At 39.4% G+C, this 26,577-nt stretch overlaps 1 protein-coding gene across 1 annotated transcript in view; it reads left to right on the forward strand.

Moving 5' to 3' along the window:
- LOC150077446 (serine/threonine-protein kinase BRSK2-like) overlaps positions 1–26,577 on the forward strand; it is a 614,186-nt gene that overhangs the window by 467,584 nt on the left and 120,025 nt on the right. Inside the window, exons 9-11 of the mRNA XM_090386750.1 lie at positions 7,304–7,355; positions 13,362–13,474; positions 19,023–19,129. Of these exons, the coding sequence (XP_090242876.1) occupies positions 7,304–7,355; positions 13,362–13,474; positions 19,023–19,129 (272 nt within the window). The remainder of the gene's footprint in view (positions 1–7,303; positions 7,356–13,361; positions 13,475–19,022; positions 19,130–26,577) is intronic.

A 26,577-nucleotide genomic window follows, 5' to 3' on the forward strand; every position in this document is an offset into this window, starting at 1 on the left:
TATGTTCTATGTGTTGTCCCTCATTAACAATGCATAGTTCAATGTGCTGTGCAAAAATTGCAATGAACGCGGTGCATTAATGGCCACCCTGTAATTTAAACAATTAAACATTACAAAATGCATTAAATAAAAACAATGAATAACAAGACAATGATTAATGTTAAAAATTAACTTAAGAAACATTTTAGATCATAAAATACTGTACGTACTGTTTACATTACATCAAAAGTGACTGTCAGAGGCACTGAAGTCTACTTAAAAAAAAAGTATATTTATATCGTTATAATCGTAATCCGTCCATCCGTTATATGGTATCAAAAAAAGATCAGAAAAGTGATGGAAAACATAGACCTGTTGTATAAACCTTAAGACGGAAACTTGGTATTTGTAAAGGAGCAGAAAAAGGCGAAGATCGCAATTTACTCATGAAGGAGTATGATGTGGAGTATTCTACAAGCCACGATATAAAACCGCAAATGGTGATAAGTTTTAAGTAATAAAAAGCGTTATTTTAAAATTATATATAGGCATAAAAAAGATGGACTTATACTACACTGGTGTGCCGTAGGGGTCGTCTGCTAGTATAGCCCATACGTGCGAGCGTGCGACGCATGGTCATGCCAGATATTGTTCCGGGTTGGCCCATGTTGTGTTGGGTAGTCAACTCTTCAACAGTGCTGCGCCTGTTCGCCTGTACCAGTCGTCGGACCTGGCGCTCACCTCTAACATCAACCTTTTTCTGACCTTTGCAGTTTTGCAGTCGGTCGTTGTTTGACCATTTTTACGCCAATCCTAGTACACTTTAACTACGATGGCTCTCGAACACCCCACCAGTTCAGCCGTTTTTTGGAAATCGAGGCACCCACAATCTGTCCTTTATCAAAATCCGATAAATTCTTCCTTTTAATCATCACGCTCAGAATTTTACTACCTACTGAACCACTGACACCTTATCTACGCTATGCAGGTCGACTAACTTCGCACTCTCGTACCTCACGTGATCAACAGGTCGCATTCAGTTTTCATAAGGGTGGTCATAATTCAGTGATCACTCAGTGTATAACTACTTTTCAGCATCTGGGCGTAGAAGAAACGAGGTTTTTTTAATGGTTTTTGGGGTATTTCATTGTGCAATTCCATAAATTCCGCCTCCATAAGCTCGTATTTCGTATGCAATTTTTTTTTTTTTTTTTTTTTCCATTTATCGATTATGCATTTTAACAGCATCAGATTTTCTGTGTGGTTCGAATCCGGTGAATTACCAAGCCAAGATAAGGTTTTAACAATTTTGCACGATAACAGGTTCTTACCACTCTTTGTTCGATGACACGGTGAAGAGTTATCTCGAAAAATTATCTGTCGTTGAACAACTCTCGCTCAGGTTAACATTTAAGAAGAAGGAGCGTCTTTGTCTATTATGGCATTTAAGTAATGTCAAAGTACTTCAATCTTCCTACACCACTGGCTGAAAAACATTCCCAGCCAAACCAACAGGTGGAAAACTTCGTGGTCTTCTTCGTACACGAAGACATAGAAAGATTAATTTTCCATTGTTTATATTGAAACTCTACTTCCTCTAAACTAGCTCTGCTTAATTGTGAAGTAATTTTCTTTGGTGGCTAATGTTCCTAACTGCAAATGGCTTCAATTTCCTAGCTGCAGCCTCGAGTTGTTTGACATTTCAAGAATTCCAAATGCAGTCATTTGCATAATTTCCATTTCTTTATTCTTCGTTTGACAAATTTAAATATTTTAATCTTAATGTAAGCTCAGGTCGTGTCGATTAAAATTATTCTTAGATGGATGAAATCTTTTATTCTAAATAAAAAACTCTTCCTTCATTTAAATCCTGGATTTCCCATAAAAGTTCGAATGCTGATCAAAATAAGAACACAGCATATCGCGATTGGTTTGTATCCAGATTTTCAACTTCATTTTCTACCTACACTAAAGTTCAAAACTCTTTTAAATATGTAAATAATCAATAAAAGTTCCATTATGAAAAGGCTAAGAGTAGAAAAATTGATTCTTATCCTTCTACTCTCCGGAAAAAACTATGGCCTTAACTTCTGTCTATCCGTTTTCCACCTCTAACATAGTCATCAAGTTAAGTCTGAGGTGGAAGTCATCAGAACATTTTCTATGCTTCAGAAAAATGTATGTTTCATTAAATTCCCGGTTCATCTCTTTCATAAACAGTGACTTACTGACGCGCGCAAACATCAGACTGAATTACACACAACCAAGGTATTTCTGTCGACTTATAACTTATCATACAGCTCGTCTGGTGCATGACTAAAAACAGAGAGAAAAGCAACAGGCGGCTCACATTCACTTGGCTTCCCAATCCGAATAATGTTAAGGAAGGGAAGGCCTAGTGAGTAACTGTGAGCCACCTGTTGTTTTTCTCTGCTATAAACTCCGTTAGTTTTAACGGGCCAAACAAGAAAAAAAAGAGATCTCTGTTATTCAGCACATGAAACTTACTGAATTTCTCCACAGAACATTAATTAAACCTAAATGTAATGTAAATAAATTAAATAAATTTTCTGTTTATACTCCGGGACGACCAAAGTCAGAGGAGTTCACAAGATGGACAGAATACTAGAAACAGCACCGTATTTAGCAGTCACGGGCTTGAACCATTTTGCTACTATAAAGCAGTTACCACAGCAATGATCACAAGTTAACAAGCTTCCTTGTACCCGTTCCTTCCACGGAGAAGTGGGCCAGATCAACTCATACGAATTCAGTTTGACTGCAAGCAGACATAGAGAACCGAAAGATAATATTTCTCATCCATGAAAAGAGGAAGGAAATTAATGCTTTCTATCCATGAGCGGTGGAGGGAGAATTCGACAGAATAAAAATTCACTATAGAAAATACAAAAGAAATGTTCTTTCAAATTGCTTTGGTATAAATATATGTGGGTCTAACAGCTCCTGGGATTTCTCCCATCTCCGCGTATGTACACTGTATCGGAAAAGACAGGGATTTAAAAGTATATGGGTCATGTGGTATGTAGCATGTTGTGCCCTTGTTCATCCAACATGTTAGCCTCCGGGCCCCTAATGGGACCCGACACTGCCATATCTCGCTACGGGGAGGCCGGCCGGGTGTTACCTATATAGTACTCTGGCGGGTCCTGCCATCTACTTTCCTGGGATTTCAGTGGCTAGAACCTAAAAAAAAAAAAAAATGCTGCTCGCGGTTAGTTCGAATAATTTAGAAGCTTGCGAGGGGCTATACGCTGAAATAATATTTTCTATATGCCAAAATGGGTCGGGCAAGAAATTTTGATGTAGTTGAATTTGGACGTGTAGGGTTGAAAACGCTGTGAAAGTCAACAGTAATGGGGATGTGGGAACTGAAGACTCGAGGGAAGAAAAGGAAGTAAGGGACTGATAGAGAGGATGGCCCCGCGATTCCAGTGGAGCAAGCCCGTGCTCCACCAGAGGTAAGAGATTTGGGGAAGGGGAGGAGTGGGGACAAAACCCCCTCTCCCCACAGGAGGGGAAAGAAACCACCGTTCAAGAAAGAAACAGTGTATGTTGAGTCATATGACCACCTTGTATGTCCTTTAGTCCAGGTGCCCAACAGGGCAAAATGAGGTTCTTCTGGTCTTCTGTGGTGTCTTTGACCGAGCTGAGTCACAGTCTTAGTTGTGTTTCCATTACTCTGGGCCATTGAGGGTTGGCTGTTGTCTAGTGATTGGTATTGTCCTATTCATGGATTTGTGAACTTTTGGGATACCTCCTCAAGGGGAGGGGAGGGTCCGTTGTCTTGTGTACAGATTTTGCGAAAAAAGTGTGAAGGCTTTGTAGGTCTCTTCCTCTTGCAGAACGATGTCCTCCTGGTTTTGAAGAAGCGAGTGCATCTTGGTGTATAGTTGACATCTGAGGTCCTCGTAGTGGTCACACTCGTAGACCAGGTGCTCCCAGGACTCCTCCTGTCCACAGGAGGACCGCGGAGTAGCTGAGATTCCAAAGTCATACAGCCTCTTTCTAAATGAGCCATGTCCGATCAATAAGTAGGTGGTTTTGAGTCCGGGCGAAAACCAGGCTGGGGAGAGTGGATAAACTTGTCCGACATCTGGTATAAACTTCTTAGTAATGGAGCCTTTGTTAGTAAGATTCCAGTGATTTTACCATAGTGATTTCACGTGCTGTAAAATGCGTCTGTTCTCCACGGTTTAGGAGTTTGCTGGATCTGTGGTGAATCCTATATGGGAGACTATTTTTCCTTTGGAATGTTGGTACAGCAACTCCCAGCACACAATCTCCAAGTCCAGGGGGAAGGCATCCCGCCAGGACCTGGAGCGCGTGGGTGCTCACAGTGCAGCAAGCTCTTGTCGTTATGAGTAATATCGATCGGTGTGTCATCTCCAGTTTTTTCTTGTTGACAGCTGTGTTTTGGTGTTGCATTACAAATGAAAAGTAGCATTTTCAAAAAGTATCATAAAACGAGGGTAAACTTTCACATGCGAAACCTACTTAAGATTGCCCCCGGAAGGAAGTACTGTCTGGCTCCACCTTACTGCTGCAGTATATCACATCGCTTATGGCGCCACTCTTCCTCATCAATCATTCAAAAGAGTTGTTTAGTCTAGTAAATTTTCGGCTGCCTACCTCATTTTATTTATAAATTGTGCTAAATCATCACTAATGATGAACTCATTAAAACTAACCCTCTAACTCAATACTGACCCATTCGAGGTATTCAAATACCAAAGGTTTACTAGCACTCCGAGACGGGTGTCGTTCAATTTCAACACAGTCGTATTGTATGATACTAAGATCTGGACCTCTACAACCCCGTATAGTCTACATGCATTCATTCTAATAAATGCTTGGAGGATTATAGCGGATGATCTACAAACATCAAATTCCACAGGAATTCGCACCCGTGACGTGAAAGTAACATTAAACTATATTAAACTTCAAATAAAGCTACAATTCAAATGGTTAATCAAGACCTTAAAGATTGCAACTGGCTATATTTTTATCCCCAAATGCTTGGAATGATTTTCTTTCATACCCTTATATCGACGTGTTCACATTGTAATAACTGGCAATGGCAACGAATAGTTTAGTAATTTCTTTTTATATGAAAATTAAATAACATATAGGACAACAATGACCTCCGTCGACTGACCTACGATATAAAATACATACACATATACAGTGGGCATGTCTTATTTTATAAATTGCCTACTAGTCCATAAAGAGACAAATCAAATAATAGCCACCACTTCGAGAATACTATCTATAAGCTAATTAATGCACTATCCACAATTATGCTCTGCTAGATTCCTAAATTTTCTTTAATCCACGAGTCCCATCTATATGCTCAAATCACCGTTGGATATGGTGTCTTCCACTAATTTTACGGTCATCTCAGACTTCATGCACAGGACAGAGGAACTAGAATCACAGAGCTTTAAAACTTCTTGATCCACTCACTGCCAGTGTTAAAGCGACACAACTCGCTTATCAAAAAAAAAAAAAAAAAAATCATTTAATGTGTAAATATAGCTCACACAAGTTAAATCTGCAGTTTCTCTACAATACCAAATGATCTGTGTGCTGTAATCGAAATATTATAACAATTATACTACTGCGACCATCTTTTTTCATTAGCTGTAGATCCTCGTAGCCAGCACAATACTAATCGATTTGCTATTTTCCCATGTCTTATGGAAGAAAGCATGAATCAGATTCCAGTCGAGACGGTAGGAATTTTTCACATCATGACCGATTAATAGGTCTCGGAAGAGAGATTACATGTTTTCTTCTTCTTTTCCAGCAAAACAAGAAAGGTGACCAAACAATGCATGCAATTTATCATAACAATACGTTTAACACAGTAGTAGTAGTAGTAGTAGTAGTAGTAATGGTGGCGGCGCCTCCGTAGCCAGGAGCAGCAGTGCGTAGCACAGGCTTCTTGATTAGACTGGGGTACGAGACCGTGACCACCAAATACGGAGGATGCGGAAAGGTCACGAAATGACCACCGCATACCCCGGAGCAATATGGCCTTAGTTGCTAATGCTCCTAAAAAAAAAAAAAAAAAAACCAAAAAAAAAAAAACACCAAGTAATGGAGGCATGGGATGCAAGAAAGCAAGCGTATGAGCTTAAGCAGCATCAGCCAAAAAAAAAATTTCACACATAAATTTCCTCTAAATGTTTGTCCAGTTCCACCTTGAATTTATGTAAGCTCTCAACTTCCACAACGACAGATGGAAGTTTGTTCCAGCAATTAACCACGCACTGGCTAAAGGCAAATTTCCGCACATCTATTCTACAACTATCTTTCCTCAATTTGAATGTATGGCTCCTCAAGGTTCGTAATCTGAGCAAGCGGAAGAATCCCATCAGAATTCAGCGTGCTCAACCCAATCAAGGCCTTATGCAGCTCAATCAGATAACTTCGCAGGTGCCTAGTCTCCAGCCGCTGCAATTTGCAGAACTTAAGCCTTTCTTGGTAAGAGAATCCCTTCGTTCCCCTCACCAATCTTGTTGCCCTTCTCTGTACACGCTCAAGCAACTAAAAAGCAACGCCTTTTAGTAGCTGCCAAAACAACTTATTAGCTCTACAACTGTAACAGTCTACCAGATAACGAATTGTACTGTAGGTATAAATAAAATAAATTTTCTGTTTATACTCCGGGACGACCAAACGGTCAGAGGAGTTCACAAGATAGATAGAATACAAGAAACAGCACCGTATTCAGTAGTCACGGGCTTGAACCCCGGTCACTCAAGACACGTGTACTTATGCACCCGCGCGCCTGACCACTAGGCTACGGCAGCCTATAAGATAACCTCGTATGTATAGGTGCTAACGCGTAAATTCATGTCATTTCAGCTTCTCTATTACCTTGTTAAATATTTATAACTGGAAACTTACCTTTAACACGCTTTGAAACTACATCTCAACGTTTCCATTTTTTCTGGAAGATTTTTGCTATTTATGTATATTTTAGAGTTTTCTGCAAAACTTACTTTTTTTTCTAGATTTCATCTTCTTTCTCAACTACACATAAATGTCATATTTTAATTATTAACCCCAAAGTCATATCATTTTGTAGCAAATTACAAATCGTTTGGTTTTTGCCTAAATTCATAAATAAAACTTTTTCCAAAGCATTTAATGCGTACTAATGCAGAGCATATTAATGTTTTTAGATCTCGTAAACTTGAATTCATTGCTCTAAATTTAGCTGAGTTTAAAAAATATACAAGTATTTTTCTTTTTTTTAATCATCAGATTATGTAGTATTTATTTTTATCTTCAACAGAGGCAGTAAATCCGAACTAGAACTGGAACTACCGATGAAAGAAGCTATACAGGTAAGCCATAGAAATGAATACAAAATCTTATTTCGTTCTGTTTTCCTACATATGATGACCAAATTAATATACTGACATGCACAAAAAATAAACTTGTTTTAACACAATAGGTATACAACTTGAAATTCTGGGATCTTCATTTCTCATTGCTTCTAATTAAATCGACTGTACATCCAATATTGAGTTTGCTGCTTCTATCTGGAATCCTCACAGTAGAATTCTGCTTCTAACTGAATCGGTGCACATGAAATTGGTCAACCACCCTTCCAGACACAATCATATAATAGTTTTCAACCTAAATTTGTATTTATACTTGAAATTTCAATCAATATAAACACGCCTAACTGTTTTGAATCTCTCTGTATCGTATATCTCGGATCAGGCAGAAGAAAGTATTCCACTTTAACAGATCAAGATTAAAAATTTCTAACTTCCAGCTTTAAAAGAACAATGGAACTAATCATAAGTATGAGCTGGAATTATATTTAGAGAGTACGGAGTTCAATAGGGCTCCTGAAACTAAAGTGTACTATTTTCTTCTATCACACGTTGTGATCACTGATGCATTCCCTTGTGACATACTATTTTCATCGGAATGTTTAATCTTTTAATTTTTTTTTAAATTCTTTAATTTTTTTTAAAAATTATTATTTTCACTGGTCTGTCTTACTGATCACATTGTATTTCATCACTGAAATGTCATAATGTTAACTATTTTTCTTCTAAATTTATTTATCTGAATACAGGAGCGCAAAAACTTCCTATGGTATGGGCCGACATAGAAAGTATTTACATGCCACTATGTTCGGTACATGCATGTGGTATTTTGGATTTAATAATAATAATCGCGAAAGTCGCTTCAGTGGACCTATACCCCCCCCCCCCAAGGTAGAAGTTACAGCAGGGGCAGATAGTGCCGCTATCTGGTGTAGCTCCCAAGAACTAACACCACCAGTGAACATAAGCCGAAGCTCAAGTAAAGTGTAAAGTGTGTTTAGGGTAAAACAACACCAGGGGTTCCCCATGGCTTATATTGTCTTGTGATACAGAACACTGTAAAGGCCAGAGATTTCAAATTATATGGGTATTGTTTATGTCTAGTGTTGTGTACCGTTGTTCCTCTGGCCATTTAGCCGATAGACACCCTGCTGAGGCCCGACGTTGCCCGCACTTCGCCACTTGGAGGCAGACCAGGTTTGCCAGTAGTTTAAGATAGTCACTCTGGCAGGTTCTGCCACCTAATTTCCTGAGATTTTGGTGGCTAGAACGAAAAAAAAAAAAAAAAAAAACCACATATACGTGCAGTGATCGCGGCAGGGACAGCGCTAGAATTTGAGGTGCCGAAACGTTTTATGGGCGAAGCAATTTGGTGTAGTTGAATTTGGACGTGTAGGGCATTCGTTGGCATACAGATAGAGTGGGGAAGAGGTAGGAAAATGGGGACGATAGAGAAGGCAACCCCAGAGAGTCAGTGAAGTAGGGCCATGCATCACCAGGCGAAAGGAGGGGCTAGCCAGGGGAGCAGACAGGGACCCGTCTTCTCCCCCTATGCCAAGGGAAGGGGAGTTGAAAGGGTAACCAGGCAAGAGAGTCCAAGCTGAAGCTAAACAGGTCCATCCCCATAGATGTTTGATAATATCGAAGAGAAGTAATGATCATACTGCATCGAGTGTGGTGCAGGATAAAGTCACTCGCCTTCAGTGATGAGGCAGAGGGGTCAGTTATAAATGTCGGAGAGCAGTCTCCCAAGGTAAAACAGTGGCGCTATCCCCCCACATTGCTACCACAAGGGAAGGGTAAGACCGTTTAGCTCAACAAACTGGAAGTGCTTCCTACGCAACTGTGTTAGTGACCAACCAGGAAGGAATAAAAAGGCAACGCATCAAGTGGAGAATGGAAATGAATACGTTCACCATGAGAACATACAAAGAAGTAACCAAGCTAGAAACCGATAAGACAATGTACAGACCGAGACTACATACGAAGTGGTTGGGATGATTCCCAGATGTTCAGGTCACTGAACAGTATATAATAATCAGGTCACTGAACAGTATATAATAATAATGTCTGGTGTTACCAACAGAAAAACCAGACACAACAACCACCCTGTGTGTTTGGTAGCAGTGTCCCGTCATGGGGTGGAAGTCCCCAATAAGGGAGAAATAATATAAGAGCAACAACAACAATAATAATAAGAAGAAGAATGTCGAAGAGAAATAATAATCATATTGCATCGAGTGTCGCGCAGGATAAAATCACTCCGTTCACGCCTTAGGCAGAAGGATCGGTTCAAAAAGTCGGAGACAGTCTCCCGAGGAAGACAGTGTAGCAAGTGGTGCTGTCTCCCATATGGCTACCACAAGAGAAGGGCAAGACCATCCATCCCGACCAACTAGAGTTGCTTCCTCCACAACTGCGTTAGTGACCACCCAGGAAGGAAGAAAACGCAAATGCATCAAGAGGAACATCGAAATGAATACGTACATCATGCGAGCATACTATGAAATAATCAAGCTAGAGACCGATATGGCAATGTACAGGCTGAGACTACAGACCAGGCCGACCGGGCTAGCCGGGTGGGTAAAGCAGCTACCTGGCAACCCAAAGGTCGCGGATTCGAATCCCGCCTCGAGCTTGGATCAAAGTACTGCAAAAACCTTGGGAGGTGCATTATGGCCACAGAAGCCGATGCGCCAATAACTACCAAAAGAAAAGAAAAAAAGAAAAAGACTACATACTAGGTGGTTTGGAACGATTCCCAGATAATCAGGTCACCGAAAAGCGAATAATCGACCAGAGGAGGACCATCGTCACGAAGAACCTGATAGCTCCTGCAATGTTGGAAAAACAAAGCAGAACGTGAGCGATCAACTACAAAGAACAACGAATAAGAACAACATGGAACCAGAGGAGGAAGAGCAAGAAGAAATACAACCCAGAGCAGCTGAAGTAGAAAGAGACGAGGTCATGCTATCCAGAATAGAAAACGAGTGGAAGAAGGTCCTAACAGAATTTGAAGGAATTAACCCCACAAAGACCTATAAGATACCAAAGCAGAGGCCCAATAAAACCCTTTGGAATCACAGACCACCTCAATCGCCAAATAATACCGTTACCTCGACAACAATGGTGCAACGCTGGAGGCGATCCACACAGTCGTATACTGAATAGCAACTAGGATTAATGGGGGGGGGGGGAAGAGACCGGCAGCAGAAGAACCGAAAAAAAAAAAAAAAAGGAACAGCATGGGAAAGAAGATTTAAGCAAAAGATAGAAGAATTAAGAGTTAAGATAGGCCAACTGACCCAGTACCAAAATGGTAATAGGAGTAAGAAATTGATCGCAAAAATAAAGATCATCCTCAAGAGAGACAGCGTCCACAGTAAACACGAAGGAAAAAATCAGAGAACAGGGGAATACTTGGAACATTAAAGCAGAACCTCCTCGCACTCACCAAGAAGAGACTACGCCAATACAAAGAGAGAGCTCCCAGATGAAATTAAACAACCGAATATTCGACGAGGACCAAAGAGCCATCTACAGGAGTCTCGGAGAAGAGGAGAAACACGGGGACGGACCACCAGAGCAGAAGACAGTCGAGGAGTTCTGGGGCAACATATGGAGCAGTGCAGTAAGAGATAACAGCCGAGTCCCCTGGATAAAACTAGAACGGAAAAAATCCAAGGATGTACGAGAGATGAAAGAGTCGGAGATTCGGAAGGAAGAAGTAAAACAGTCGATCAGGAACTTCAACAACTGGCGAACTCCAAAAATAAATAAAATACAGGCCAATCACCTGTCTCTCAACGATGTACAAGATCCTGACCAGCTGCATAAACAAGAAGATATCAGACCAGTTGGAGAGCCAGACCATACTGGCCGAACAACAGAAAGGATACAAGCAGATGAGCAAATGATGCAAGGAGCAATTAACCATACATGCCACAGTTATAGAGCAAACCGACAAGAAGCGGCACAACCTGTACACGGCCTACAGAGATTACCGAAAGGACTTCGACTTCGTGCCTCATAGCTGGCTAATAGAGGCGCTGATGATCTACAAAGTCAATCCGACAGTAACAAACTTCCTATCACCATTAAGGTCGAGAACATCACAACCAAACCGATCCCAATCAGAAGAGGAATCTTTCAGGGAGATTCCCTGAGCTCACTGTGGTTCTGTCTAGAACTCAACCTACTATCGACCATGCTCAACAGCAGCAAGTATGGATATAACCTCAGAGGAGGAAGGAAAAACCTGTACACCAGCACCCACCTGATGTACATGAATGAGACCAAGTTCTTACGCTGCAATCGAGAAGCAACTGCAGTAGTTACTCCGGATCACCGAAGAATTCACCAATGATATCAGGATGGAATTTGGTCCAGACAAATGCAAGACCCGAGGATTGCATCAGTAGAAATTAGTCGGCCAAAACTATCAGCTGCAGACTGGCAAAGAGATTGAAGCTATGAGGAGAGACCTACAAATACCTGGAGATGATGCAGGCTCAGCAGTTAGAGCACGAGGAAATTAAGGCCTGTCTGAGCGAAAAATACCATCAGAGGCTCAGAAGTCTGCTCTAAACAAAGCTGAACGGAGGGAATACAGTTAAAGCCATAAACATCTATGCAGTCCCAGTGCTAACATACTCTTTCGGGCTAGACTAACGCAGAGCTGGAAGATATCATTAGAAAGAAGGATAATGATGATCAAAAGCCGCCAACACCACTCGAAGTCAGACGTAGAGAGACTGACAATAGCTCGAAAAGAGGGAGGAAGGCGCCTGATAGACCTCATCGAGCAACGGAAAACAGCGATAGCTAACCTGAAGGATTACTTCCTGAAAAACACAGCAACCAGGACAAAAGGAAGATAGACAAGCAGTATACACCACTCAACCTAAGCGAGGAGTCCCCTCTAACCCAGACGGCACAAACTAAGATAGAAAGATGGGCAAAGAAGACACTCCATGGTAGACACTATGATGACCTCCATCAACATCACATAGATAAAATAGCTTCCAATGCATGGCTCACAAGCGGGACGCTCATCCCCGAGACTGAAGGATTCATGCTCGCCATCCAAGACCAGGTAATCAACAACAGAAACTATAGAAAATATATCGCCAAGGAGCCCGGAATATCAGATGACACATATTAACGATGCTATCTGGCGTCAGGCAATTCAACACATCATCGCAGGACGCAATGTGTTCACCCAGATGGAGTACACTCATAGACACAACCAGATCACCAGGACAATACATTAGAAGCTAGCGATGAAATATCAGTTGATCAAAGAAAGTGCACCGAATTATTAGAGACCCCAACCCACAAGCTGTACTGGGATCGCGCCATAATAACGGACAAAACAATCCCGCATAACAGCCCAGATATAATCCTTGTAGACAAGGAGGAAAAGACTACTTATCTGATTGATATAGCGGTGCCCAAAACTGGCAACCTCCAGAAAACCCATGAGGAAAATATCAGGAACCTAAGACAGGAGATCAAAGAGATGTGTTATATGCAACAAATAATGACCGGTATGGAGCCAAGTCTAATAGCAATAGGTCTCCCAGAGAACACCTACAAGGAACTCCAGATAGTCGCAATCCTCAACACCTGTACGATAGTCAGAGAGTTTCTGGACCAACTGTAACACCAGACGACATAACAACCACCGTGTGTACTTGGTAACAATACCCGTCACGAGGTGGAGCCCCCCCCAATCAGGGAGAAATAATATAATAATAATAATAAATGTACATAGATGGTAGTGGGAATAAATTGTATAAGAAACTGCGATTGAGCATAAAATTTTAAATCAGAATTCTTTAAAATACTTTTTCTTACACATGAAGTATAAAAAGCCCAGTTTAAATCAGGAATATTATCATTCCGTAAACTATATCATCTGTAAACTATATCAGATCTACAAGTTGCGCTGTAAATGTTTTCTTAATAACAGTGCAGTGACTGAGATTAACCTTTATATTACAGACACACATCATACCTTCCATTGAAGATCTGGACCCTGACGTTCTTACAAATATGACATCATTAGGTTGTTTCAAAGACAAAGAAAAGCTCATTCAGGAACTTCTGTGTACCACGTAAGTATATAAAGGAATATATTAACGTAAGTACCAGTATATGTTAACGAACTAAAGGATTCACATTATGTGGATTCGGAACAGACCCATATATCCTTAACAAAACTAAATCTAAATGAAACATTGATTTAAAAGCTTATTATCAGAGAATTAGCGGTATTAGAGCCAGTTGATTTTGAGTTTCATGAGGCTTTTGCCCTAACTCTCTCAAATTATAATAGTTGAAAATAAGTTAAGTTATTCATGTGAAATTACTTAAAAGTTGCTCTGAAAAAACAGCCGCCGCGATTCTGAACACCTGTAGAATAGTCAGGATATTTTCTATTATTCTGGTAGAACAGTTTTACTAAAAGGGCATGTTCCTCTTTTTGTAAGAGCCATAATGGTTATTGACGGTGGCCTTTCTGCTTTTATTTAAGATGTCATTTGCGTAAGCAGCGTGTCTTGAAGTAAATGACAACTTTTACATATGTGCAGCGCCGTTTTTCCCCTGGTGGCAGAAATTGGATCATTAACCAGGTTACTTAACGATGACTTCATTGATACGTATGTTGACAAGAAGCTACATCTTTATTTCTTCCCCATACCCTAAGGGACACACCCACTGATTTTCACAGCGCTAACTCTAATCGTTCTGACACTAGTGTCTCCTAAATAGAAAAGCTTATTTTATAACCACCCGATATATATAATTTTGCAAAGTTTTTTTTGGACTCTGGTACCCCCCGAGGCGCTAAGCTCTTATGGGGTAACAGAAGTAAGTACGGTCCTGACTCAAACCCAATATTAAAGAGCTTATTAAAAACCATCAACCACACCCTTCACATTAATGATGTTAAATAAATATGATATATAAAATGCAATAAAGAATATGTTAATTTATTTTTAATGTTTTATTTTTATTGAAGAATTCAGAAAAAAACCCAGACTTCAAAAGTAAATTTTTAAATCAAAATAAGTAAAAAATATTTTAATTTTAAATTATGTATTCATCAAATCAGACGCCATTTAGAGCTTCATTATATGTTTCCCACATTTTTCAATATAAATTAAGAAACACATCCTCTTCACTGCGATTAAACTCAGAAACAGTCCTTAAAATATTTTTATTTTTATGAATTATTTTATTAAATGATTGTGTGTCGATGAAATATAAAGGATTTCATTACGGGGGCGCGACTCCAAACGTTTGGGGTACCCGGGCGTTAACCATAGCAGAAGTAACCAGCACTGTGACCACTACAATCTAAGCTAGGTGTGATATTACACAGATGAGCCAAAACATTATGACCAGCGAGTCGTTATGCAAACTGAAACGACTGTAGGTGAACTACGTCGCGTGCGCTGGTCGTGAAACGATATAACAAACTCTTGATACTGAGCTCCGTTAATCAGTGTTACTCTTGTTCTTCAGATGGGAAAGGCAGCGGACTTAAAAGCGAGTTTGACAAACGACTGGGTCAGAGCATATCCGAAAAGGAACCACAAGGAGGGAAAACCCACGAACCGAAGAGAGAAAACCCACGAACCGCCGGCGAGGTGTTGGACGACCACGTTTCTTCGATGCTCGAGGTGAGCGAAGGCTCTCCCGGATGGTACGTGGCAACAGAAGGGCGACTGTGACGCAACTCGCCGGTAATTGAAATGCTGGTGACGGGAGTAATGTGTCACAACACACAGTACATCAAACCCTGCTGAAAATGGGGCTGCATAGCCTCAGGCCGCTCCAAGTACCCATGCTAACCACGGTTCACCGGCGAAAGCGCCTACGATGGGCATGCGAGCATCGAAACTGGACTTTGAATGGTTGGAAGAAGGTCGTCTGATCCGAAGAATCACGTTTCCTGTTGTATCATGTGAACGGCCGGGTACATGTGCATCATTTACCTTAACATCATTGCTCACTAAGTACACCCTTTCATGGCAAAAGTCTTCCCCTCTGCGGTGCCGTCTTTCAGCAGGATAATGCTCCATGCCGTACCGCCCGAGACTGTTTCGCGGAACATGAAGAAGACTTCCAGGTATTGCCCTGGCCTCCAAATTCCTCAGACATCAATCCCATCGAGCATCTGTCGTTTGTGTTGGAACAGTAACTCCGATCTGCTGCGTCTCAACCACGAACCTTACAGGAGATAAAGGATCTGCTGGTTACGTGTTGGTACCAGATACCACAGGACACATTTAGAAATCTTGAAGCGTCCATGCCTCGCCGGGTACGAGCTGTTTTGGCTGCATGTAGAGGACTAACATCATATTAGGTAGGTGGTAATAATGTTTTGGCTCATTGGTGTATATTGATTATTTCACTGTTTTCACAATAATTTTGTAAAAACAGTGAAATAATCAATTGTCTTTACAATACCAATGCTAATATATATTTTTAATGACGCGAATATAAAGAAAAGCTGAAGCTGAAAATAAATGGCTTTCTGTGTTATAATCCCCAAGTTTTTCTCATCCTATACGTTCTTTAATTCTTCTCCCAGTCTATAAATTAGTCATAGGTTTCTGTTCACCAAGCGAGATACAGTACTTTGCATTTCGTAATTTTAAACTTCAGCTGCTATTTTTCAAACCATAGCTGCTGTCAGGTCCAAATCCTTTTGAAGCAGTACAGCCTGGTTAACCAGCCCCCGAACCTTTAAGCTATCAGCAAATTTGGAGAGTCTCCTGTTATTCCCTCATCAACGTCACTTAGGCAAATAAAAAAGAAAAGAGGCCTGGACAATGATTCCTGAGAGATCCCACCTGCTGCTGAAGTCCACTCTGAAGACTATCCATTTATGACCACCTCCAATCAACCTTTTTATCCACCGATGGATCTTTCCTATTATCCCAACCTGCTCTAATTTATACAACACCTCTCATAAGCGATCGTATCAAAAGCATTACTAAAATATAGATATATAATGTTCAAGCTGTTCAATGCATCCAACTGGTTTATAATCTGTGCATAATAATCTACAAAATTAATCAGGAAAGACCACCCCTTCTCAAAAACAAAGCTAAGACCTATTTAGGACACTATTCTTGTAGAGATGGTCCCGTATTACGTCTTTAACCATAGATTCCATAATTTTACTAACGACTGAAGTCAAACTCGGTGATCTATAATTGGCAATCACTTCTTTGGCTCCTCCCTTACGAACTGGAATGACAGTGACACTTCACTAGCGCAAGAGAAAACTGACTGAATTGAATGATAATCGCATGAACGCTACTAATAATTGGATGTACTCAGCTACCGCCTTTTTCAATATAACTAGATGAACACCATCCGTCCCCTGAGACTTTACACTCTCTCAACCTCAGTAGCTCTTCAAACAGGCGCTTCTCTTTTATATTATGTCAATTCACCATTCCCTCTTGGCAGTAATATGGTTTCAACAGAAAGATATTGTATATGAAAAATACCTGTTCAACTCGACCGCCATTCAATACTCATCTTTTGAAAGTTTTATTCCGTCAGCAATTTTACATATCTGCTTATAGTTACCGTATGAAACATTCTCACTCGATAAACTGTAACTATACCATGCTTTCTTCTTTTGCTGAAGTAGGTGTTTTAAGCTCTCATGTCAGCTATTTTGACATCTTTCTTTTTCAGTACTTCGCAACTGGAACGAGTTTGTTTGTGGTCTCCGGGATAAATTCTTTAAACTTTCCATAATGCATTGGTATCAATTAGCATATAACGTATAAGTCTGTGCAATGGCATCATGTCTATACGTAGCCAACTATTAAATAGTTACAAAGTGGCATCCTTTAAGTACAAATATATCTCATATTGTGAATACCTTCATAACGAGTTACCTTGAATACGTAATGCTTCACCAATGGAGAAGATTACTGTTATTTATTCTCGGCGGATACCACCACCCAGACGGCATCATTTCAGAGCTTATTTGTATTTGTGGGATAATAGCTCTATTATCCACTTGTCCCTATTAGACTTAGAAAAGAAAAAAGTAGAGGAAAGTAATAGTAGGAGTGGAAGAAGAAGAAAAGAAACGGTGAAGAAGAATGAAAGGGAGAGTAACTCCTTCAACTCATACCACTCATAAACTTCTCGAATAGGCAACGCTTCCCCAGTAGGAAAGACTATCGTTACCTATTCTCAAAAACTCCTGGCAGCATCAGGGCCCCCCCTCCCCTGGTGGCCGTTGCAATACTTATTGGCCTATCATCGATGGGCAGGTAGATACCCTGGTGTTGCAATGATGACAACCCAGTTGCGAAGTACTGTGTAACTCCACAATTTGAGAGCTGCCTGACGGTGTACATTAATTAATAATTACATAAATCGTTTAGGGCAATATCCTCAAGTTACGAAGAAGTTAACTAACGTATAAGTTTGTGCAATGGCATCATGTCTATACATAGCCAACTAAGTAGTTACAAAGTGGCATCATTTAAGTATATCTAATATTGTGAAAGACTTCACAACGAGTTACCATGATATCGCACTACCTCGAATAAGCAAAACTTCACCAATGGAGAAGACTACTGTTACTTATTCTCGGCGGATACCACCGCCTAGACGGCACCATTTCAGAGCTTATTGGCTCTTCGTCATCGGGTGGGCAGGTACCCTGGTGTTGCAATGATGACAACCCAGTTGCGAAGTATTAACTAACGTTAGTAAACTTCTGAATAACCTGAGGCCATTACCCTTAATGAATTATGCAATTAGCATATAGCAATAACTCTAGTTAACAGAACTCGAGAAATACTAGAGCCCACCGTAGCATTCCTTCTTGTAATTAAAAAGCTGGCCTTTCCTCGTGGACCACAGAAACTCTCTTAGTGAGAACTAGGTCACTTCAAGAAGAACTCTTTATTGCATACAAAAGGCACACGCCGTACACAATACCCTTCACGGCTACAAGCCAGGGGTTTCACCTAGTTCACAAAATTTAAAATAAATATCAGTCATCTAGCTGATTCAGAAACTACTCCCGCTATGCGTACTGCATGTGTCCACGATTTTCAATGTCTATAAGAAGAAAATTAAAGTCGTCCATAATGATGGGCGACTTTAATATCTACTGTAATAAAAAATATATCTACATACTGTAGATTTATTTTTCGCGATACTTTATTATGAAATTAATAACGGCTGATTCATTTAACAAGTTCTTTCAATAACCTCGTTTATATAAACTGAATTAAATGGCACTTCACTGAATTGTGAAGTTCAGTGACTCCTATTAGAAGGCAATCCCAACTCACACAGTTTTGAGTTGTGTGTGTGCGTGCGTGTGCGTGTGTGTTGCTGATAAGGTCTTTTCTACACACACACGCACATGAAATGAACTTTGGAGATGCTTAAAAACAACCAATAAAGAGCACCTTCAGTCTCAGCCTCGATATATTTTTAAGTCTAATTTCCCTCCCTCTCAGGCAGCTTTTAGCTTAAAAGGATATTACTTTATAATTAATCTGATGTACTGTTTTTTTATTTCATCAGTAATCAGTGTTAAACAACCGGCAGATTATCAATATATAATCTAATATATATATATATACGAACATACTGCATTTTCAGCCACAATATGGAGAAGGTTGTGTACTTTCTACTGCTGGATAGGAAACGTCGGAAACCATCTTATGAAGACGAAACCGAAATCATAATCAGGAACAGGTCAGAATCAGGTAAGTATTACTGTTAATTTTTCACTATTCCTTAGGATGGCTGGCGTTAATTCTATAATAACAAATCGGAAAAACAGGTACACATGGTTGCAGAGCGTATATCAAAAAACACAAGTATTATCCTATACTATTTTTATATTGTTAGCCTTAACACGCTAACATTATAAAAATATTATGGCGTTAAACAATTTTTTGTAAAAATATACCTTTTTTTTTCTAATTACGAAAGTGACTTCAAAATATCTCTGTCACTCTGTCTGATTTTTGTGAAAGTTCATTATTTTACAACAAAAATTAAGCTTATGTAAGAGTAGAAAACAAACTACAATTGCACTTGCAATTTTTATTTTCCTTTTTCATTTCATTTTCAGGAAAAGAAATTGAAAATTTCTTTTCATGAAACTGGAAATATCCGTTGGCCTTAAATGAAAGACGTATGACTCTATATTAGGTTTATTAGATGTCCCCGAAATTGCCTACCTGTCCCCAGAAAGTCCCCAATCTTTTGAATGTGTGCCTGGAAAGGTGACTTAAGAGAACCGCAAATCATCACGTACTTGAGACTGCTCCTCTTTTCCAGGTCAATACTCTGCACGTTGCATAACAAGATCTCCCTCTCTCGAAGTGGTTAACAATGGCATATTCACTTTATGGTCAGTCAGATTTAAATTACTTTATAAATATTGCAATGATTTTAATTCACAGCAGAACAAACTTTGCCTTTATAACTACTTGCCCTGGTACTGCACTACTTTCAAATACATTTCAAACAGATTAACCTTTTGGCGATATAACGACACGCCTAGAGGCAAATCTGCCATTCAATCATAATCTTAACTTTTAAATAAATGGCAGCTTTAACCTTTTGGAAATGCAATTTGTTTGAGAATAGTGTAATATCAGACGTACTGATTTGTGACGTTAATAAAAATGACTCTTCTCAAAAGATTACCACAACTTTTCGCTCATATTTTATTATATACACACACGTTGGAGCCTTTAAAACTAATGCTTTGTATTTATTACCTACTGCTGAATAGAATCCTGTTCCAGAATAGAAAATTTACTGAACAGGTCATTAACATGGCATCATTTCAAAATCAATACCAAAGCGGGGGGGATATAATTTCCTCGACCAAGGATCCAAACTGCTTCCAAATTTTGAGAGCGCAGGAATGAATAGCGGGTAATGAAAAGGGAAGATCTTCAAATTCAAATATCCTCGACCAAGGATCCAAACTGCATCCAAATACTGACAGTGTAGGAACTAATAGTGCCTAATTAAAAGGGACGATCTTCAATTTCAAGAGAGAGGACTCCAGTGGATTGAGGTATTTCTTGGGCGCTATTAATTGGATAGACAACTACAAGCTGTTGGATGCGAGTTCGTTATGGGAACTATTCAACGAATTTATCCTGAGAGCTATCAACGCACGTGTTCCGTGAAGAAGTTTCGCAAAAGAAAGAGGCCCAAATGTATGAACAGAGAGGTTAAAAGTTTAATTAAACTTAAAAAAAAAGCATGGAATAGTTACAGACTATCGTGAGATACTGATTTATATGTGCCAATTTTAATTAACTTATATTTTCCGACTCCAAATTACAACGTCTCGACTCAGGTCCACACCAAGATAATAACGAGCCCAAAATTACTCAACATTACTAAATGTCTAGAAGCAGCCACTGCAATTCCTTGGAATGCACTTGAGCAATGTGATAATCAACTTGCCTTAGACCTTTTAACTCGCTGGCTCATCACAATTTCTAATTATGCAGCCTCAAAGAAAATAAGGATCTCTGAACGTACGAGAGGATGGTGGACTCCTGAGCTGAGTAACAGTTTTAAGCTTAAACAGGAATTGTACAATCAGTGGAAAATGACAGGACTAGCTCCGGACCGAATTGCGTACTCCAAAGGACGAGCAAGCTTCAACCGCCTCAAGTCTCAAGCCATAAAACATCACATTGAAACCACACTTCATAAGGGCTGTCCATCATACCGACAGAAATACTGTGAACTCCCTCCACAGTTTGATCCTGAAAGGTGGATGGACTTTATTGCACGGGTTCAGCAAAACCAACTTGAGCCCAGTGATATTCCCATGTCTGATGATGATATGCCCAGAGATGCACTTGAAACCATTCAATTAACAAGACAAGACCTTTTATCTGCGATTAATAAGTTGCCTGCAACTGGTACAGCGGGAATCGACAAAGTACCACAATTTATCATTAAATGTTTGAGCCCATTTCTAAGTGATCCCCTCCTAATAATTTTCAACAGCATATTAAAAGGAGAATTTTTCCCTCCAATATGGAATTTATATTCTGTTAGGCCACTCCCAAAAGTTTCCCAGCCAACTGAAGCCAGGCACTTTAGACCCATCTCTCGTTCCTCGTGTCTATTGAAATTACTTGAAAAAACAGTACTGAAAACACTTACCACGCACATTCTCCCGCACAGGCCCCAGCAAATTCATTATTCGTTGCAAAACAGATCAACAGTTAGTAACCTGATTATGACTACTAATGCAATCCTTGGATCATTTGAGGAGAAAGAAGAAATGGCAATCACATATCTTGATCTACAAGCTGCGTTCGATAGTGTTCACATCCCAGCCTTGCTCAAACTCCTTCGAAATTACTATCACATCACAGGCCCAGTATTGAAGTTTCTGACATCCTTTCTTCAGAATAGAATCATCCAAATGTACATAGGAAAACAAAGGTATACTAGACAAATACATGCAGGCGTTCCACAAGGAGGAGTCCTGTCCGGAATTCTTTTCACTGCTATCATCTACCCACTAATACACAATAGAACAGATATGATATCATATGCAGATGATTTAAAGATCTTCACAAAAATAAATTTGACCGATGAAGCCAAAAACGCCACAGTAACCATCAACAAGACCTTATCAGAAGTACAGCAGTACCTCAAGAATTTTGACCTGCAAGTGAACCCTGAGAAATCTGCCATCATGGTATTCTCTCTTAAACCCATACCAACCATAATTCAGCCTGCGATTGACGGAGTCCCGATCCCCTGCGTTGAAAAGCAAAGAGATCTGGGTGTAATCTTCGACAGAAAATTACGATTCCATCACCATATAGAAGAACTCTGTGCTAAATTCAACAAGAAACGGTGGGTTGCCAAGCAGCACTTGCTACACATTCACAACAGAAACCTGATAAAAATGTATATCAGGATGATGATTTTTGGAAGTGTACTGTATGGAGTAGAGTTGTGGGGCTCAGCTGCAGACACCACAATTAAACCATTAAAAGCCGCTGAATACTGGCTCCTGAAGTGGGCAACCTGGAAGTGTCATCTCCCACCACAGCAGCGCACAACACCGATAGCCAACGCGCTGAATTTAACCAGGTTTTCAGCATTAATGCACGAGAGAAGACTCATCTTCACCGTAAAAATGATCGCCGGGAGAGTCTCAGCACCCAACGTTTGGGACACCGTGTGCTGGCGGATTCCCCAACCAGGTCTCCGCTCCACTCCCAAGCTTCTTGCTCTTCCTTCGAGACTACATTTGAAAGATCGGTTCCTCCCTTATCAGAAGCTCCACCTGGTTCAATCCCTGGATGCTGACTTATTTAAAATCATAGATGATAAAAAGTATAGACGGATCATCCTAGATCTGCACGTGGTCTCCAGAACTACCAACTGATCTCAGATCGTTATGGCGGGGCAAGAGACTCTCAGAAAACTGGACTTGAGGAAAAGCTTTTGTTATCACAATTTGTTATTTTTGTTATTTTGTATTAGTTTTCCTTTCAAGTCAATGTTATCTGCTATGAGTACTTTTTTTTTTATTTTTTTTTTTTTATTATATAATTTGCTTATAATTAATCTTTACAATTCCTTTATTATCTCTGCCGTTTGTTAACCCCTGGCATGGTGCCGTGAAGGGTATTGTATGCTCGTGGTACCTGCGTGTACCGGTGAACTGTACAATAAAGATCTTATTTATTTATTTATTTATTTATTTATTTATTATAGTGTATATATGTAACAAAACCAATGTTCTGATTTTTATTTCGAAACAATCGCCAGGTCAACTCAGTTTAGAGAACATCACGAATACAATCATTAATCATATTTATCTGCTTCACGGGCTTGATCCACGGTCTACTCAAGGAGCATATAGTACTGCACTCTCGGACAGGCGAAAATCGAGAACAAAATGGAGACAAAGAGATCTTTTCGTATAATACAAAAAGGACGAGATGAATCACGATTCCATTACTTGATTGAACTGGAAAAGCCATAGAAAGCAAAGCAGAAGTGGCAGACGAGTTGAATGACATTGCAATGACATTTACAATTGAAAACCATCCGAACCACGAGGGATCAGTGACAAGGAGTTAGCTGTAAACTAAGTGATACATCAATTTAGGAAAAGCGTATAGGTAGAAACTACTAAGCTGAATAAAAAGGGAGGCTCCAGGAGTAATGGCATCCTGTTATATTAAAAAAGGCATGTTAGTGCATCATCTCGTTGAGGATGTTAATGAGATCATTATTAGACTCTAGAAAGCGATAATGTCACTCCATTCTACAAAGAATGGTGCGAAAAACGTGATGGACAACAGACCAGTCAGATAAGGATACAATACAGAACCATCTCGATACGAATGGCATCCTTAATGGATCACAGCATGGGTTCATGAAGGGAAAGTTCTCCAGACTAATTTAATGAATTATTATGACGAATCATGAAACAGCTAAATGCAAGAAACGACTTGGGGCATTATTTACCTTGAATTCAGTGAAGCTTCTGGTACAGTTTCTAATGGAAAGTAATTATATTAACTGGGGAAAACTGATGTTAATAGCAAGATCCTTCGTTGATTCAAAGGGCTAAAGGATAAGACGCAAATAGTAGTCATAAATGGATATACCTCGGGATGTGTACTATTGTAGCAAGTGGAGTCCCACAGGGATCAGTGTTGGGCCACTTCTGTTTCTTATCTTCCTTAATTACATTGATGAGAGAGTGGCGGAGAAGTTAAGTTTGCTGATTATTTAAATGTAGAAAATGTGATAAACGACCAGAACCGTGCCATTTTGCTTCAAAATGACTTAGATCTGTTGCGCAAATGGTGTGAAAAATGGCAACTGAAATTACTGCTTCCAAATTTAAGATTGTTCCTAGAGCACAGAAATCCAGGCGTTACTTATGAGTTGGGAGTGGAGTAAAAGTGGACAAAAAAAATTGGAGATTAAATTTCCCATGTAGTGTAAACACGAGGCTAGAAAGGCACATAGTGTATGATGTATAGGACCTTCACAAGTAGAGAAAAGTATTGGTGAGACAGCATTTAGAATATTGTATTCAAGTTGGGAGTCCCGACACACCTAAAAAAAAAAAAAAAAATAGAACTTCTAGAAAGGATTCAGAGAAAGGGCAACTACATTTGTTGCTAATTGATGCATATTCATCAAAGCATCAAATACTTATTCTTATGCTTAGAAAGTGCTGATTGCAAAGCTTGGCAACTAGACACTGGAGGGGGGGGGACTTAATAGAAGTATTAAGGCTCTGAAGGGAATCTGAAAATTGAATAAGGGTGATATATTTTCTGTGATGAAGTTTTACTTTTGGACAGCATGTTGGAGATCATCGGAATCAATTGCCTGCCATAATGGTCGAGGTTGACAGTTTGGTAAAGTGCAAAGCGGAATTGGATAGGTAATTGTTATCAACGGGGAAAGTATAAATGATAGCTGGTGGGGTTTTTTTTTTTTTTTTTTTTGGCAGAAAAAGCCCGTTTCCTTCCACCATTTAGCCATTATAATACTAATATATATATTTTTAATTCTAAAAAGAGTATAAAAGTCGACTTCAATTTTAATACAATTTTTAATTAATAAAATATCAACCACAAATTATGAAAGGTTAGTTATTTGGGTTTTAATATCATATCAGCAACTAGGGCTATACTGCGTCAAAAAATCATGAAAAGAAAGTAGTGAAGAATAACTTATGATTATATTTTAAAAAATTACATTTTTAGTAAAATGAAATAGATAAAAAATTATATGAATTTTATAGGGTTAATGCACAGTTCCTCCAATTTTTTGCTGCTGACATTTCTGCTGGGATTTCTATGGACTTTTCACTGCAACCAATAAAGGGGTTTTTTTTTTTTTTTTCGCTGATACCGAAAAAGGCTACTTTCTTGCATCTTTTTGCTGTAATATCAATACCTGGAAAATTCTGAAAATCTAGTCCATAACATTTGACAGCAGAACAAAAATGTGAGGTGTGCGAAGACTTGCTAATACCACTCAAGCGAGAGAATCAAGATTTCTTAACTGCACATATAGAGACCGTTTAATCGTAGATCTACCGTTTAACCGTAGATCTACCATATAATTCAGTAAAAATAGTAGCAGTCAAGCGAATGGAAGCAATCAGACAGATTATTTTCCTCGTCCGTTCTTCCGCGAAAAAGGTAACACTTGTGGTATTGAATTAAAAGGTATTCCTGTCGTGAATTTTAAGCTACGAATATATAACCTTCAATCAGGAAGCATATTCGAAGTTCAAGGGCAAAAGCACCGCTGTGCTATTTACCAAAAAAATCTTGTTGACTGGCGCTACAGTGCAAACTGGAATCAGATAGTATCTGCAGAGGTGTTTCCGCAACCCTATTCTACCTTCCCTTCGACAACATGTTTCCTTCTTATTGATGAGGTTGAAGAAAGAACAGAAATTTGAACGAGGAATTTCAATTTTCCACAACTAAGAAACAATAAAGTATAATCGAAAAATTGCAAAAAAAAAAAAAAAAAACGCTACTGACACTGGATATGTCGATGCTGCAAGCACATCCATTTTCAATGAGAACATTTCAAATTAGGAAAAAAGCAACCATGAACATTGATAGCAGCAATATGTATGGAGGATTTGGTATAAGAAATAAATAGATCACCCCTATCAGCATTAGCATCAGTAGTGATGCTAATGCATCGGTAGCATTAGTAATGACAATGATGCCAGAAGGCAAGCTTATACAGCATCAGCAAAAAAAAAAAATAAATAATAATAACTTCCAATTTCACTATCCGTTCCCTCCAATATTCTTCCTTAAATTTATTTTCTTCTTATTCTTCCTTAAATTTATTTAAGCTATAAACTTCCACAACAGCAGATGGAAGATTGCTCTAACAGTCAACAACTCGCTGGCTAAAGACAAACTTCCTCACATCTTTTCTGCAATGGTCCCTCCTCAGTTTGAATTTATGCCTCCTCATGTGCGTAGTTTGAGCAAGGGAACGAATGCCATTAGTATTAAGCTTGCTCAATCCACTCAAAGTCTTAAACACATCAATCAGATCACTTCACAGGTGCCTAGTCCCAGACGCTGAAATTTCAAGAAATGAAGCCTTCCTGGTAAGAGCACCCCCTTTGTTCCCCTCACCA

Source organism: Mastigoproctus giganteus, chromosome 12, assembly GCF_048544385.1.
Source record: "Mastigoproctus giganteus isolate SK-2022 chromosome 12, ASM4854438v1, whole genome shotgun sequence".
NCBI classification, from domain to species: domain Eukaryota; kingdom Metazoa; phylum Arthropoda; class Arachnida; order Uropygi; family Thelyphonidae; genus Mastigoproctus; species Mastigoproctus giganteus.